Source organism: Cynara cardunculus (genome assembly GCF_001531365.2).
Source record: "Cynara cardunculus var. scolymus isolate 2C chromosome LG 1, CcrdV1, whole genome shotgun sequence".
Lineage (NCBI taxonomy): Eukaryota > Viridiplantae > Streptophyta > Magnoliopsida > Asterales > Asteraceae > Cynara > Cynara cardunculus.
The window spans coordinates 10,324,727-10,342,016 of NC_037528.1; the positions used below are offsets into that span (position 1 = coordinate 10,324,727).

Consider the following 17,290-nt stretch of genomic DNA (forward strand, 5'->3'; position numbering starts at 1 on the left):
TGAAGACCGGCGACGAGAGGGTGGGGGGAGGGGCTGTGAAGACCGGTGACGAGAGGGAAGGAGACGATGACTGCAGCTGGAGAAGATGGAGAAGATGGAGGCGATGACTGCAGCTGGTATAGGGTGTGGAAGGGTAAAGTGGGAAGAATTGTAATTTGAATGGTTTAGTGGTACCCTAGATGCAAAATGGTTAAGAATGGATTGTAACCATTAAGAGACATTTTTTTTTGCCAAACAACCTCAACCTCTGACCGATTAAGAGATTGGCTCTTAATGTCACCATTAAGAGCCAAACAAACAGCCCCTAACACTTGTATTTGTTAGTACAAAAAGATAACAGGCTTATTAGTCAAGTATGTTGAATATGAGATTATTTAAATTCATTTCCTTTTCTATTTTATTAAAGGAAAATAGATTCAAATAAACATATTCTACAACCAAATTAACCTCCTTATCATTTTTCTTCGGACTTTATCAAAAGTCACTAGGTCTGCAATATCCAGATCCATAATTATTATGGACCCACTAAATGACAAAAATCAACGTTTTTGGGCGGGGTCTGTAATTATTACGGATTCGACCCAAAACCCATTTTCCTTGAAAACCCTCAAGGTGGACACTTACGGATCTAGCATTACAGATTCAAGGAAAATGGGTTTTGGGCCGGATCCGTAATGATTACGGACCTGACTAAAAAACTCTAGAATTTTGTCGTTTAATGGGCCCGCAATAATCACGGACCTGGGTATTGCGGACCTAGTGAATTTTGGGTAAAGTCCGAAGAGAAATGATTATGAGGTCAATTTGGTTTTGGAATATGGTCATTTGGGTCAATTTTTCTTTATTAAAAATATAACAAATGCATTGTAAGAAAACTATAATCACGATTTAAGAACTAATTAGTTTTCAGGGCTTCCATGTACTTATATTTTTTTGTTACAATGGAATTGGAACCTCGCTAATTGATCTTTACGGTGCTTATTCTAAATATCAAAATTTAGTAGATACATTTATATTAATCTGTTAAGACAATAAGAATAAAACTGTCTCTATTTGCTACTTGCTAGTTTTTAGCCCTTTGGGCTGTGAAATTAGACAAACTCAGCTTCGTTTCATCAATCATTCTTCTTCTACAGAAAAATCTGGTTCCGTTGGTTTTTGTAATGCGCTAACACTAGTCGATTTCGACACCGAATGCAAGTTCCCAGACCTCCTTGAACTCGCACCATACGCACCGAACCCTGGCTCGGGTGCAACCATTTGACCACCATGCTTCGGAGGGCTAACTTCTGGCTCGTAATCCACGCTTGCAAAACTCTCTCGAGCCTTGAGTTCACTTGCACTTTGTCTCCGTTTATATCGCCTCCATGCCGCTTGCACGAAACAAGCCGCCCATGTCCGCCACTGGTGGCTATAAAACCGAAACTTGTGGCGTAATTGCTTACTATGCAATCTCCGATACTGTGATGCCACAAACTTCAGGTCCTCGGCTATGAGCGCAAAAGCTTCGACTTCAGAAATCGCCTTTACGGTTCGAGTCGATGACGGAATCACCACACTCGGCCGTGGGTCCAGGGCCCACGTCAGAAGTTCCTCGCCACAAAAGTCGCCGGGACCTATCGAACACGAGTTGAAAAACCCGGTTCGACCACCGTTTGTGGTGTAGGAATCAAGGTTTCCTCGGATTATAAATAGCATTTCGTTCACGGGATCACCCTCCCGAACCAAACATGTGCCTTGCGTAGACAAGGCCGGTTTTAGCCGTTCACAGATTGCATCTAGCATCCGTTCGTCCATTTGATCAAACAACGGAACCTAGATCATCAAATTTTATACAAGCTCATGCCAATATATACGAAGGTTTCATAATCTAAAACTATCAGCAAAATTAAAACTTACTCGTCGAACTAGATCATAGCAAAGGTGTCGTTTAATATCTCGTCGAAGATCTAAAGGAAGATCCTTGAGAAGCGATTCTTCATCAACTCCTCGAGTAGCTATCCATTTGTACTGATCGTATCTGCGAACAGACTGCTTGAGCTCAGGCGGCAGCTGCCGATGTTTCATCCATTGTTCTGTGTCTGTTCTCCGGATCCTCCATTCTTCTAATCGAATCGTTGTTGATTGAAGGTAAGTCTAAACAAACATATAGAATGTCGGTTAAATTATATTCCATCTGTTTGAAAATAAGTCCACGTTTCTATTTCCGAATGTCACAGAATAAGTATCCACTCTCAAAAGTTAGAGCGAGCTTTTTCATTAAGCTTTTTTCAAAAAGCACGGACCGACATAAAATAAGAAGTGTTCCTAGCATCCAGAATCATGAAATCTACTAATCGATACGACACTTGCCTGCATGTTTCCGATCAACAATGCAAAGAGAACTAGTCCCACGGTGGCAATTATGATTGCGAACACGATTTCGCCCACATAAGTACTTGTCGAAAGATTCTGCCCCAGAGAACTGTATGTAATCGATATGATCGTAAAAAATCCAATAAAACGACGATACTATCTCGAGGCTAGGTAGTGAATGAATATAGATAACTACCTGAGGTTCTTCAAGCCAAACCAAAGGCAATAGAAGTACTTATTGAAGAACAAGGCAGAGGTAACCTTTGAGGTCAGAGCTTCGCCATAAATACCGAACTGATAAAACCCGCTCGTGGGGATGCATTTTTCCGAGACGTTACTAGATCGGAACCACAAGCTTCTATTAGGGTCGTGAAATCTTTCACAGTCGAAGAACTTATCGTCACAATTTGGATCCTCGAAAAGGCATACACTTCTCCAGCAGGCTTCTTCTCTCTCTATTGATAAAAGATACCAACAAGCTCCTAAAACCTGCATCGATTAACAACGATGTTAGAACATGATTTTGTCGATTTGAATCATGTTCTGTTAAGGTTGTTTTGGTGATTACATGGCTTGCTAACATGTATAGCATCAGATTATACGCAGCTCCAGCTCTTGCGGTTTCTGTCACAATGCCTGTAGCCTCGACAATTTGTGATGTTAGAGGGAATATGAGATATAGTCTCGGGAGGTATTGGAAGATTATGATAAACCGAAGAACATTTTTTGTGTTAGTCATGGTCGAGCCACTTAGGCTCGGTATGATCAGCCAGATTAGCAGCTGCATTAACCACAAAAACAGAACGATTAGGAAGCGTTTTTATTTCACTAGAAGTAACAATATCACGAGCTCCACTGCACAAAATGCACGCCAAAAATGTCTAAATGTCTTTGACTTAAAGCTTATAGAACCCAACAATACGTAAATGTGCTACAATAAGTTGTAACAAGCTTTTATCACAATTGTTTGGTCATACTCCTGCAAGCGTTGAGATAATTTTGGCGTCCTACAAATCCCATTTTGTTGTAATGCTCGAAATCACGTATACCTGAGGAAGAGGCAGGGCAGCGATGATATCGATCCAGAGACCACTTCGGAAATAATTTATTGCAATCTTGGAAGAGTCTATAACGAGCTCGCCTCTTCCAAAAACGCGGGAAGATGGTGCAACATAGGCTGTACGGAACTTGATGAGAATCTGAATGGTGTAAAAGACGTCTGCTATTGATCTCACGACGGTGAGACCGATCTCGAGGGTGAGACCAATATGGATGCAAGCATGGCTGGTTCGAACAGATGGCAGGTAAAAGAACAAAGGGTCTACAAACAAAGAAATCAAACATGCAAACAAGAAAATATGGTTCCATTTCCGAATAGTTAGCCCTCGAGGATCCAAGATTTTCTTCTGCACTCTTTCGTAATCTTCAGAGAAAACCCTGGAGAGAACTTTCGATTTCAACGAAGGTGGACTCTTTTCCTCCATTCTTTGTTCAGGCACCTGCTTGCCATCAAGATTATATTTGACCTTAAACAAGTTGTCTTTCTTCATAGACGGGAGTTTTGATACCTCAATATCATCATGAAATCTGAAGAATTCATTAAAGCAAGCATTAGAATTAGAATTCACCTAAACCCAAGTTGTATGTTTGATCACAGACCAAAAACCATCCAAAATTACAATAATTAAAGCATTACATCAAAACCAAAACAACTAAATGCCATTAGACCAAGCTAATTCAAGAATTTGACCAATTCAACACGATTATACACTAAGCGAAATTCAAGAATTTGACTCACAATTAAGCATAAACTTGAAACGATGATCACTAAGTAAACAACTAAAAAACTGAAATTTGAGGTAATTCAGAAGGGGGGGAATACCTTACAGATCTTGAATTGGCATATGCCATGGTGGTACTGTAAAAAAATGGAATCTTTGAATTGGGTTTTAGTTAAAGAACTTCAATCTGTTTTTGTAAGAAGAACAAGATGAGGATTTAGGGTTATGAAGAAGAAAATTGAAAAAATGGGTGCATGAATCACCGGAAAATTGACCGATGATGACTTGCAGACCGCTAATGAAGAATATCCATTAAGGAGTTGCTTCAAAAACTATCAAGAATCATGTGAAGTAAGTAAAAATAACAGGAATTTAAATTCATCAACTTGAATAAGAAAATTAAAGTCGTTCCCTTCCTTTTAAACCAGAAGTCCAGGTCAAACATGTGACCAATTCTATGAAAATGAAACCTAAAGAAACTATATACATTTTCTTGTCGATATCTGAACTCAACTATTGCCCAGTCAAAACTACAAAATTAATGGTAAAAAAATCCACCAGAAAGTGACATACCCAGAAAGAAAAATGCATAGAAATGGAAGCTTTCATAAAGGAAAGTTGAAAGCTTAGGTGTAACAAATGCCGTTGTGTGTCAAGTATCCGTGAATCTAACAATAAAAACTCAGTTTTCTTTAATGCACGAGAGACATTTGATTGAAACCCATGGCTGATGGTAATTTAGGGTCGTTGGTGTGAAGTCATACATCCATCCATGATCAGTCGTTTGCTTTTTGCCGGTGAGGCTCTGTGTCGAACAGATTGTGTGCAGAAAAGCAGAGCACCTCATGCCAGTTTCATATGTGGTGATGGCAACAATACATAACGCTCAATAACCCAAAAAAGATAAATGTAATAAATATATTCATGTTAGTTCTCAAATATGATTTAGGGGTTTTTGTTTACCTCTTAATAGTTCCATTAAGAGGCAACTTCTGAATCGTTAAGAGATGAATCTTGTTTGGTAAAAAAAAATTATGCTTCTTAATGGTTCTAAAATCCTCTTAATGATTTTGTATCATGGATCTCCTTTAACCATTAAGAGCCATAATTTTATTGTACATAATTACCAAATAATTATATTTCATTTTGCATTATATCATGAGAGCCTCTTAATCATTCTGACCACTTAAATCAGAACATTTCAAAAAACAAACGGAAGAAATGGAGCTTTTTATCATATTCTTTTAGATATTTAGATTGCATTTGATTTATGGAGCAAGATAAGAAAAGACAAAAATTCCTTGTTCCATGTAAAATGTAACATTTAAGTTGTAACAAGATAATATTAATCGGATAATATCTGTAAATTATTAAACTGGTTTGGGATCATGTGAGATCATAAAATTATCACAGTATAACATTATGAAGGTATAAGAAACATCGATCATTCACAGTGTTTTACTGTAAAAATTTAGTATTATTCATGTGGTCTCACAGTCTCATGAAAATAGTTTGGTCTCGCATGATCCCAAATCTTACTAAACTATCATTTAAATTATAACCCTAAAACTTAATTGTATAATAGATAAAAGGGAAAAAATGAAGAAAGTATAATAGATAAAGGAGAAAATATGTAAATTTGGAGGATATTCCAAAATTAAACGTTGGTTGAAAGGAACACTTTTTAATGTTTCCGCTAATTAAATGTTAAGAATTTATTGAAATATTAAAGGGCGGGGAGGAGATATATCAGGTCAGGTCTCGTTAGCCGCCGAAGAATACCTTGTATTAAATATTTTAATAATACAACTAATATTAAAATCTTAAAATTTAGAATTTTCATGTAACTTTGTTTTTGAAATTTTTGATGAAAAGAAATTACAATTAAATACGAAAAAGGCATGTAGACAGGAAAATCAATATTTGCAACAAAGGCGTGACATACAATTTGTATTGTTATGTAAATAGACGGTTTTGGCTCATATAGCGTTGTTTATGGCCCAAGAATTAACTATTTTGTGATTTATTTTAGAAAAACTGTAGCATGCCAATTGCCAAATATACCATTATTTATTCCGTCTTTTTTAATTATAATAAGTTTCATGTAAGATTACATCATGCTTAGCAGATCTATAATCACTATATATTATATTCTAAAATATATTCTTCTAGTTTACTGATTTCATCAGCAAGTGCAATGTCATAGTCTACTGGGAATAATGTTAAAATGCCGGCATAGAAGTTATAAGTCTTACCTGCCCTATTTTCGATTGGGTAATTTTAGGTGATTCTATTTGAACACCTATTTATCATTAATCATTTTCTTGTTTTTTGTTCTATTTACTTAGTCATCATAATCTAATGATTTTTGTTTTTTTTAATAAGTATTAGATTGTTACTATTTTTTTATTAAAAGTATTATTATTATTATTATTAAAATAATTTTGCTTAATTATTATTATCAAAACAAAAACACTTAATAAATAAAATTACCTTTATCAAATACTACAAATTTGATTACTTAATTTTTAAAACTACATAACAAAATAAATAATTAACAACAAATTAAACGGTTTTTAATAGAAAAAAAACTATTTTAATAGGCAATTGTAAATTCATGATTTTAGAGAATAAATAAATATTATTATTATTATGATATTAAAGATGTTTTTTGATGTTATTATTAGTGTGTGGCTGGAGTTGATTTTTTTAGTGTTCAATGTACTCACCATTTTTAATAATTTTAATGTTCTATTTTTAATGGTTGGGTTATAGATAGTTAATATATATATATATATATATATACACGAAATTAAATAAAGTTTTGACTAAAAAATGGTGTATAAATTATACAAATACATATCAATATTTAAAAATAAATTAGAAAAACTAAATATTTATCTACAAAAATATAAATACAATAATACGATAGTAAAAGTAGAAAATGGTAGAGGAAAAATGAAAATGATTAATGATGTATGTAATAATAAAGAATGATGAGCGATGAAAGATGAAGGAGAAAAAAAAGTGACAATGATATAACTTACTTTTTGGTAGGTAAAAGTAAAGAGACGTGTATGTAGTAAACCCTAATGTTATTTTCACTTTTTTAATGTCAAAATAAGCTCAAGTGCATTGGAAATGTAAAAAGTGTATTTCAATGTTAATACATGTGAGAAGGAAAGTATTAGGTAGGGGTGTATTTAGCAATGTGTAAGGGTGTAACTAGTATCTCTATGACTCTATTTTAGAGAACAAGATAATAAGTTGGAATATTTTAAAAAACAAAGACTCACTTTATTCTATTTTTTAGAAAAACGGATGAAGATGCTCTAACCTTACCTCCTTATAAACACCATCTAAAACCATATCTGTTTTATATATTGTGTAGCACATTTTTAACAACTATATTATTTTAGAAATTTTAAAGATTTTAAAAAGAATTATTTTAATAATATGTTGAACTTTTCTCTAAAATTAAGAAAAAAATAAAAAAAACTAAAGAAAATTTTAAATTAAAAAAATATAATATACCTGTTAAATATGGTTTTCAAATACATCAATTATTTTAAAATGTGTGATACGTCCTCTTTTAATGTGTTTAATAGGTAACATTTTAATCATGGATATGATTTGAAAAGATTCCGAATCTATGTTATGTTTCTCATTTGGCTCAAGTAAACCGCCATTTATTCAAATAAATATTATTTTTGAAAATTTAGGAGTCGTTTACTAAATGTTTTCTTAGTAAACGTTTATCAGATCATTTATCTTACTAAATGAACATGGTAAAAATTGAGAATTTTATCCGGAAGAGCGATAATGAGAATGAAGAATCTTATATGGTAAGTCAGGGTGATAATTCTTACCCGTTAAGCACTTGCTAAGTAAGATGTTGGAGATGATACCGTATTAATGAACTGAAATCTTACCTGGTAAATAATTAAAATCTTAGTCAGTTTTTTTTCGGTTCACTTAATATGTTTTTAGGGACATGTTCAAACGAAAATGCTAATTATTTAAGAAAACAAAAAAAAATTCATTCTTGTACAAAATCATATATGATTTACGTACAAAATCATACATGATTCACACACACACACACACACACACAATATCATAAAGCATTTGACAAAAACTCTTAAAAACTATTTTTATGCGTAAAGTACTGTTTATTAATGCATATTACTTAAAACTCAAGATTACAAGTAGATTGTGCGTAAGTACAACTTATTAAAGTTTCATATCTGAATTTGTGTAACTAACTGTAAATAAACATAATCAAATACAGGATAAACATCTAATTTTAAATATAAAAAATCTAAAATATAATTAGGATAATTATTGAGTGCTAATATAATACTTAATTATTATCTTTATAAAATGTTATATTATTAAACCAAAAATAAATTATTTCATCATTAAACTTAAATTAAATTATAATAAAATAAATTAAAGAAATTACATAAAAAATGAGAAATTTTAAATATTTGATTTGATATTAACATTAATATATATATATATATATATATATTTAAAAAAAAATTATGATATATTCAAATTTATATTTTATTTAAAAATAAAATCATTATTGTTTTATTAAAAACACATAAAATTGTATTATAACATCGACAAAGACAAAAAATAAAATAGAACACTAAAATCGAAATGTGTCTCGATGCATTGCGCGAACATTCTTCTAGGGTATATATATATATTTTTATTTATTTACGTACAAAATCATACATGATTATATATATTTATTTGTTTATTTACGTACAAAATCGTACATGATTCACACACACACACACACACACACATATATATATATATATATTTACGTTGACATGTTCAAAAGTCGTCCGCTTCAATTTTTTTGACATTAATGTAGAATCACATGTGATTTGTACATTAACGACATTTTTCTTGTTTTCTTAAAATAGTTAGTGTTTTCGTTTGAACCTTTATCTATGTTTTTAAACTAATATAAATATGATTATACTTTAATTCTGATAAATATTCTAAAACATGATTTAATTTTATAAACTACTGTTTTTTAAATATTTATTCTTATGAAAAACTTAATAACTCTAGATCATCGTATTGGTAGTTGCAAAAATGCTAGAGTAGTTTGAGTTTCGGTTTTAAAATGGTGGGGTCTTGATGTCGATTTTGGAACCACTGAGGAGGAGACGTTAAATTCTCAACAAGACGTTTCTTTCTTGTATTGGCTAAATAATATATGGCAAACATCTATTTGGGCGACTACTTACCTTATTTAGGCTCATTGAAACAATATCATGTTCCAAAAAAATCATCTACTACTGTGTCTTTGTTCACCGAGATGCATGTTAAAGCTTTTGAATGGATTTCAAGAAGATTAAAGACGAGATCCATATAGCGGAAATCATGAATCGATAAACCAAATCTTTTGTCCTCTTTCTAACACTTTTTGTGGGATTTAGCCTATGCTTTGTTTCTGTGTGCTTGTTGAGCTTCTGGTCACGGTTTATTACTTCTTAAAAACTATATCCTTTTACTTTCTATTAGAATGTACCTAAGTTTTTATGATGACGTTTTAAACTTTAAGACGTGAATGGCTTTTAGAAATATGATTTGATTTTATTGCAAAATAAAATACAACTCTATTTAGAATATAAAATACAAAAACCCATACATAGTAGAAAAACCGTCAATATATTATCCATTCAAATGTATAGTGAAAAAACATGAGATTCATGCATATAATAAATGTCCATAAAGAGTATTGTTTTATAGTTTGAGCAAAATAATGCAAGTGACAGGGGAAGAGCTTGCTGGCAAGACATGCCAACGCGGAAATTTTTTCTTTTAAAGTTCGCCATAAAAACTAAGGTTAGTCGGGTCTTAGTATACACATTTTGCACACATGTCATCTGTTGTCTAACATAGTTGAAGTTTAGCCATACATATGAACGGTTGATCCTATCAGGTTAAGTTGATCCATTGAATATACTGCAAAATAAATGTTCATTAAAACATCGTATAAGAAGAATAGAGGTTTTTGAGGGTTTTATTTTCTCTTTTTCTGTGGATAATAATTTGTGGGCCCTGATTGATCTGTTCATCAACCATGTAAAACTAGATCATTCATTTATTTATTAAAAAGAGAGAATAAAACGTTGATTTAAATAAATATATATATTAATAAAACAATGAGGTGTATTTTAAGTAATCCACTTTTTTGTTTTCGTACCCATCTACGTACATCTTAAAAACAATTGGCCCTGGATGGTTTTTACAATATAATATATATTCAGTAATTAATAATTTAGCATATTATATAAGTATTTAATTATAAATATAAATAAATAAACAAGTGATGTAGAAAGAAAGGAACATCCGGCATGGAGTGCACCGTGCAATGAAATACGCGTTGTGGTGTCGTCATCCATTCCCCGTGAAATGCAAGTCGACTTCATAATCACTATTCTATAAAATAAAAAATAAAAAATAAAAAATGATGTATTATCCAAATGTACGACATACGACATTCTCGATAATTTTAATAATTCTTATTATATAAAAATAACCGACATAAATATATTTTTATAAATTTAAAAGCTGTAATCAATAAATAAAAAATACGCAACGAACGAGTTCATTCATCGTAGTAATAATAATAGACCCACATTGGTCAAACGAAATCTTGGACAAATCTATATCCATCATCAAACTTAAAATCACAAGAGAGAATGCATTGAAATATACAAATTCTTTTAAGAAATAAACGATAATACCTTAAGCTTAAAACAATAAACTAAACCATTTAACTTTAAATAATGATGAGAAATTATTGAGTCAGTGACATGAACTGAGGTGTCACAAAAATGAACATATTTGATATTAAAGTTGGAAATATCTATTTTAATGTTGTGTTTTTGATTTTGGGGAAAAAGGGAATGAAAAGAAGAAGAAAAATTGTGTTCTTGAGAGAAGAAAAAGGGAAGAGAATTTCAATGTTTTGTGTTTTTGATTAGCAGAGAAAGAAAACGAAATGTCATTCTTACAAAAAAAAAAAATATATATATATATATATATATAGGCTATGTTTGGCAAACTAGCTAATAAGTTAACTGATGGTTGATAAACAACCTAGTAGCTGATTAACAAATCATATTTAACAAAAACTAGTTGATAAACATGTAAAATGATTAAAAAAAATAATCTTGAAAAATTAGTCAATTATAATATTTTAACAAATATTAATAATATAATATATTAATATAAACAAGATAGTAATATATATATATATTATAAAATTCTTGAATTTGTTAAATAAATTTAAAAAAAAAAATCTGCATTAGTTTATGATTTTGAATAACTTACATATGATATAAATAAAAATAAAATTGATCAACCTCACATATCTTAATTAATTAGTAATTTAACTAAATACATTGAATAATGACTAACAATAATAATAATATTAAGTAATCAATAATAATAATAATATAAAAATAATTGATATGACTAATAATAATTCTAAATAATTAATGTTGATGTAAAATTTACAATTAATTAATAATTTTCCAGTACTATTAATTAATATTAACAATAATTAATATTTATTTTTCTATTTATTTATAATTAATAGTAATAAATAATAATATTAATGAATGTTATAATTGAAAAAAATGACATTGAGCTCCTCATAAGCAACTCCAACTCACGTTTCAATAAGCTATTTTATCTCCATCCAAATGTGTACTCAAAAAAATAAGCTAGCTTATATTTGACAAACAACACAAACCCATTTCCATTTCCATTCCCTCTTTTCCATGGAAAAAAAAGGATTCAAGAACACAGCATAAAGACTCCAGAGAAACGGTCAACTCAAACACAAATATTGATCGGTCGAAAAGAAAGTAAAGTCTTGATGGTTGATTAATAAAATCAATATGGTTTGATTTTTAACAAGAAAATGGAAGTAAAAGCATGGTCAATGAGAGGTTGACCCCATGTGAGTCAACAAGTCCTCTAAATGGAAAACCAAAAGTCCCTTCAACTTGATTTTTTTTCTTTTTACAGGAGAGACCCATTCAAATCTTGATATGCCAGTGAATACAACAAGTTCTTATTCTATTTGTCCCATGTATCAAATGCAACTAAATGGTACAAAGGGCACCAATTACCTTGCATTCCACCTATAAAGTTGGATCTCTATAGTTAAAAGACTGGTTTACAACTCCAGTTTTGTTGAATTCTATAGCGGTATCTGGGCCTTTGGTCTTCGTGGGGTTCAAGCCTTACCAAATGTGAGTTTATTTGTTGCATTTGTCGTATATAAATATTATATACTTTAAAAAAAATAACATGAAGCAGTCATTTGCCAAATGAAGAAAAAAACCAGAGATCATACTGCATCTTAAATAGGAAACACACATCTTTATGCCAAAAAAAAAAGAATTTAAAGAAACAAAACCAAGGCTAGCAAGAAAAGAGCATTTATCACAGGTTCAAAATTTGGACAGGGTAAAACAAGATTCAAAACTGAACCGACGACTATTATGCATCTTGTAATGAGAAACTATAAATCGAACATACATGTCTTGAGCTATTCTTGTGAAGTAGAGGAGGATTCTTTCAAACATGATCGCATGATCTTCCCTAGTTTCGAACACGCATCAAGGCATAGTTCCATTGCCTGTTGATCATCATATGTAAGAAAGTTTCATCGGTTTGAAAATATTGCAGTTAAAATCAATTCAAAAAGTATTATGTGTGCATATATAGTGAATGAGGGAAGCAAAAACCATTTTGATGCCATACCTCATGAATCTTAGGGGTAGACCATTCTCCGGTTATTGTTAGCTGAGTAACCTCATTACGAGATGGTAAACAGGTAATCATAAGACCACCATCTTGATAGTTTTCTTCTTCTGAAACAGGGTCAATGACAAGATTCTTCCCGAGACAAGACTATGCAACAAGTGTAAAAAACGGAGCGCAAGCACGTTAGAGAATAACATTACACAATCAACAAAAACATGGATACGCCGAAAAGAAGAGGTGATACAAACACAAAATTATGAAGCTTTGATATCTTAGCCACCATATTGAAGTCCCAGAAACCAAGTAGCAGCCGTATTATAATTCTATGGTATTGTTCGTTGAGATTCATCTTATTTGGTTTAGTAGTCAAATACACAAAATAGGGACTTGCATCCCTTCGAAAAATGTCTTTAGTGGTATTCCTCTGATAAACATGTCCCTAGCAAACTTTGAATATACTTCCATATTTTGGTGTAATGGAGATGATTGAGATCCAACCTCTGGTAGGATGCTGTGGATCAAGCTAATTGTGCTTCATGTGGAAGTACTGTCGAATCTATGCACATTTATCTTTTTGGTACATTTTCTGGTGCACTTGCAAAGAAGCATTATGGTGAATGGGAACATAATGGATTGAACCAGAGATGCTTTTAGCTTAGCCATAACTTATTATAACTGTCTTCCTTCGCTTCTCTTTGTGCAGGCTTGCCCTTGGTTCTTTTTACATCCATTTGACAGAATAGAATGCTCGAGTGCTAAACACATTTCAATATGAGGATAAATGATGTTGAGTAATGAGTAGCAAGGTGACTTTTCTATATGAAACTGTCAATAGTCACACAAAAGATGCTACAAATATGGAAATGAAATTGTGAGAGTTTACAGTTATAGCGAGTCAATTTCCAGGCATCCCCCTTCTATTTTGTATAGTTCAGTTTTGGTTCTAAATACAGGTCACTTACCCAAAACAAACCATGTTTGGAATTATATGAAGTTATATATAATATGGAATCAAAAACCAGACTATATTAATCCACTTTGCCTTCTTTGTCAACATTTAGTGATTTCTTACCAAACCAAAACGGGCCAAGAAAAAACTTTGGCTCAAAGCACATAGAAAATCGCACATTGCTTTCTCACGCCCATCTAATATTATTAATTTGTATTGAAAAGTTCAATATAATATGAGCCAATGAGGAGAAATATATGCATGCAAACTGATGTGCATACCACAGAAACTGCAGCAACCAAATCATACATCATAATCCCTGCATCTGCCAAAGCAAGACTGGCACATGAGATTACCACAGGAAGATCACCTGCAACAACAAAAAAACATTTGCAGCTACTCAGCATCTGAAGCGGGAACAGTGGTAGTATGAAGCATTAATCAAACTAAACAGCCAAAACCAGTGGCAATTGTAAAGCTAATGGTCCAAGATTTGGCTTAACATATTTCTTTTAGGAGGCAAGATCCAATTACAAAGAGCATCTAGAGAAATGAGAGATTATGCAACAAATATAGACGAATAAGCATATGTGAGGTATTCATAGAAGCAGGAGAAACTAGAAAATTTTTGTTTTATTAAAACCTAATTTTTCATATCCACCCAGTTTCTAAATATAAAGATCATTATGAATTACAACAACAGAAACTTACATCCTCCAGATTCCAATACTAATGCAAAAACATCCACAGTTGTTTTCGGAAATGTATCTAGCATGATGGCACCCTCCAAAGACTTGTGCAACTGTGACGAAATTTCTTTGTTGTCTGATGCCTAGCTCATGCAAAATATGGGATATAAATAAGATATATTGGAAGAGATATAGGGCCAATGGGATACTAATGGAAACTTGTATAGCTACATTATATCATAGACATGCCTGTCCTCGAACTGGAGTGGCAAAAGTTGTATAACTAACATTACAATTCAGGCGACCAATATCACTGTAGATCATCGCTTTCTTACTTTCCCTGGGCCCAAATCTGAATTAAAATATGTAGGCAAACAATTAGAAATCTTGTAGATTGCAAAAGGAAAAGGCATTTAGACAACATTTCATTGATAAAAAATAATAAAATAAGAGCATTCATTACCATAAAGTTAAGAGAACACTTCCTTCTTAGTTGCATCTCCATGCGTAAAACTCTTAATACCTCTAAATACCGCTTGCTCTTACCCACAACACCCACATAGGTGGACGACCACTTTACATACCAAGAGTTCAACTTAACATTTCAACTTTACATTTCACATAAAAGGTCAAGTAACTCAGATTGAGTATCATATTGCAGAATTGATGATTTTAACGGAAGCCCAAATATCGAGTAGCTAGTACTAGATATCCTTGTCATTTCATGTTTACCTGTAAACTTGAGTTCAAGTTGTATCAATGATATCTTCATAGAACGTGGATGTTAAGGTTGAAGGCAGTCAGGGCACCATTCCTTATAACAATGCCAAATGTGGGCACTTAACAACGGCACTAGATACATTTTTGTCAACATCGGTGTCATCTTTAATATTAGGTCATGATGAGGTTTTAAACAAGAGCATTCATTTCTAAAAAAGATCTAAGAACTGCAAAGATCATCCTCGATTTCTCAAGAATGTCAGACGGTATGCATACCACAATTACACATGCTCATTTAATAAATGAATACTGTCTTCAAAGATGAATAGAATATCTAATTCCTGAAGTAAACATGTAGCATAGTTTTACCAGAAAGAAAGGCGATTCAGTATTGGTCTGTGCAAAACATGTATCGATAAAATCCGCATCATATAAGAGGTAAGCTTACATAGACACCATGACCTTGGTATTACCAAACTCTGCATAAGCAGATCCTGATGCTGCATTTACGGCACCCGTTCGTAGAACTGAAAAAACAGAAGTATATTATGACAAATGAAAGCACAAGTAAAATCAAAACAACAAAAAGTTCAAGTCACCTAAAAATACATCACATCATATAGCTAATACTCAAAGTAAGAGAACCCCAAATGCATGTGAGATTTTCATGTTTAAGCCAAACAAATTTATCGTATACCATAATTAGGGCGTTACCAATGAATTTCTGTAACAAATGCATAATCTTTACATAACATAAACTCACACTTGTAACATTTCGACCCTATATACTAAAGATACGATGCCATGAAGCACAAATCAGAGAAAAAATCCGATAAAATTAGGGTTTTGTTCTTCTTATTTTGTTTCTCGCACAATTCCATAGGTGTAGGGGCAAAAAATAAATCATGATTTCATCAAAAGGGTAAAAAAAAATCTTGTTACAGAGCATCATAAAACAAAGCTCATGCGGTTCTTCAAATCAAATATACATAAAAGAACGAATTCTGAAGATGATTACGAAGAGGGAAAACGATAGAGGATATAAGTACATACATGCAGGTCTGCACTGATGAAAATCACGACCGTCGGGACGAACCCAATCAACGTCGGTGAAAATAGGAGGTCTGTTCTTCTTATAGGTTGTTGGAGACGGTGAGTACGTCGCCGGGGATGCTCCAGCTTTGGCGGCCATGAATATGTCAGACTGGGACCCTTCAGCTTTCTATCCGTCGGATAATCGGCTTCACGGCCACTCTCTGATGCAACCCCTCCGTGGTTTGAGGGTGTCGTATATGGGCCTAAACCCATTCATATTGGGCTACACGTAAAAAATAAAGAGCAAAGTACAATCTTCGTCCACGTGGTTTACACGAAATTATAATGTGCGTCCCTGACACTAACATCGTTAAAGATATATGTTAAGTAGGTTAACTTATAGGATATTTTAGTAATTTTACTATTTTTTCTTATCTTTTAAAAATAAAAAATAAACATTTCAAACACCAATCAAGTGATGCCAGGTGTCCCTCTTTTTTCTTATCTTTTAACCATCAACATCAAGAAACGACAATAATATCCATATAAAATCAAAACACTGAATCGAAATCGAAATAAAGAAAGGGACACTAAATCTAAATGAAATAAACCAAACCTTAAATCAAGTTTAAAACTCCTTTGTGTCTTCGTTATTTTAGTGATGCTTCAGTTTCATCAAGAATCACGTATTAAACAAATTTAGATAAATCACTAATCAAACAAACTCACAAATTTAAACAAATCTAGAGGCCTAAACCTAAAATTCTAGGAGAAATATCTTAGGAAATCCCATATCCCAAACAAAAATTTGGATCGAGATACGAATCCTGGAGTTCGAAGATGAAGACTGTAAGGAGGTCGATTTGGATATAGATATGGAGTACGGAGATGTAGATTGTGAGGAGGTCCTGACTCTGATGTGGAATCTGAAGATGAAGATCGTGAGG

General features: G+C 32.4%; 2 protein-coding genes across 3 annotated transcripts; both read right to left on the reverse strand.

The window, feature by feature from the left end:
* Nucleotides 1–875: 875 nt before the first annotated feature.
* Nucleotides 876–4,478, reverse strand: LOC112516817 (protein CNGC15b). Its single transcript, XM_025124053.1, has 7 exons — nt 4,238–4,478; nt 3,405–3,942; nt 2,924–3,136; nt 2,552–2,844; nt 2,353–2,464; nt 1,900–2,136; nt 876–1,815 (listed from the first exon to the last, which is right to left on the reverse strand). Exons 1-7 carry the CDS (start codon nt 4,264–4,266, stop codon nt 1,120–1,122), a joined length of 2,118 nt encoding a protein of 705 aa, XP_024979821.1. The 5' UTR covers nt 4,267–4,478; the 3' UTR covers nt 876–1,119.
* An 8,070-nt stretch (nt 4,479–12,548) lies between these two features.
* LOC112522518 (exosome complex component RRP41-like) lies at nt 12,549–16,601 on the reverse strand. Of its 2 annotated transcripts, none has more exons than XM_025131701.1 (7): nt 16,362–16,601; nt 15,757–15,835; nt 14,838–14,940; nt 14,611–14,731; nt 14,181–14,269; nt 12,948–13,097; nt 12,549–12,822 (listed from the first exon to the last, which is right to left on the reverse strand). In XM_025131701.1, exons 1-7 carry the CDS (start codon nt 16,498–16,500, stop codon nt 12,733–12,735), a joined length of 771 nt encoding a protein of 256 aa, XP_024987469.1. In that variant the 5' UTR covers nt 16,501–16,601; the 3' UTR covers nt 12,549–12,732. The 2 variants fall into 2 exon arrangements, with proteins under 2 accessions (XP_024987469.1, XP_024987478.1); XM_025131710.1 differs by having other exon boundaries at nt 14,877–14,940; nt 16,362–16,579.
* Nucleotides 16,602–17,290: the final 689 nt, after the last annotated feature.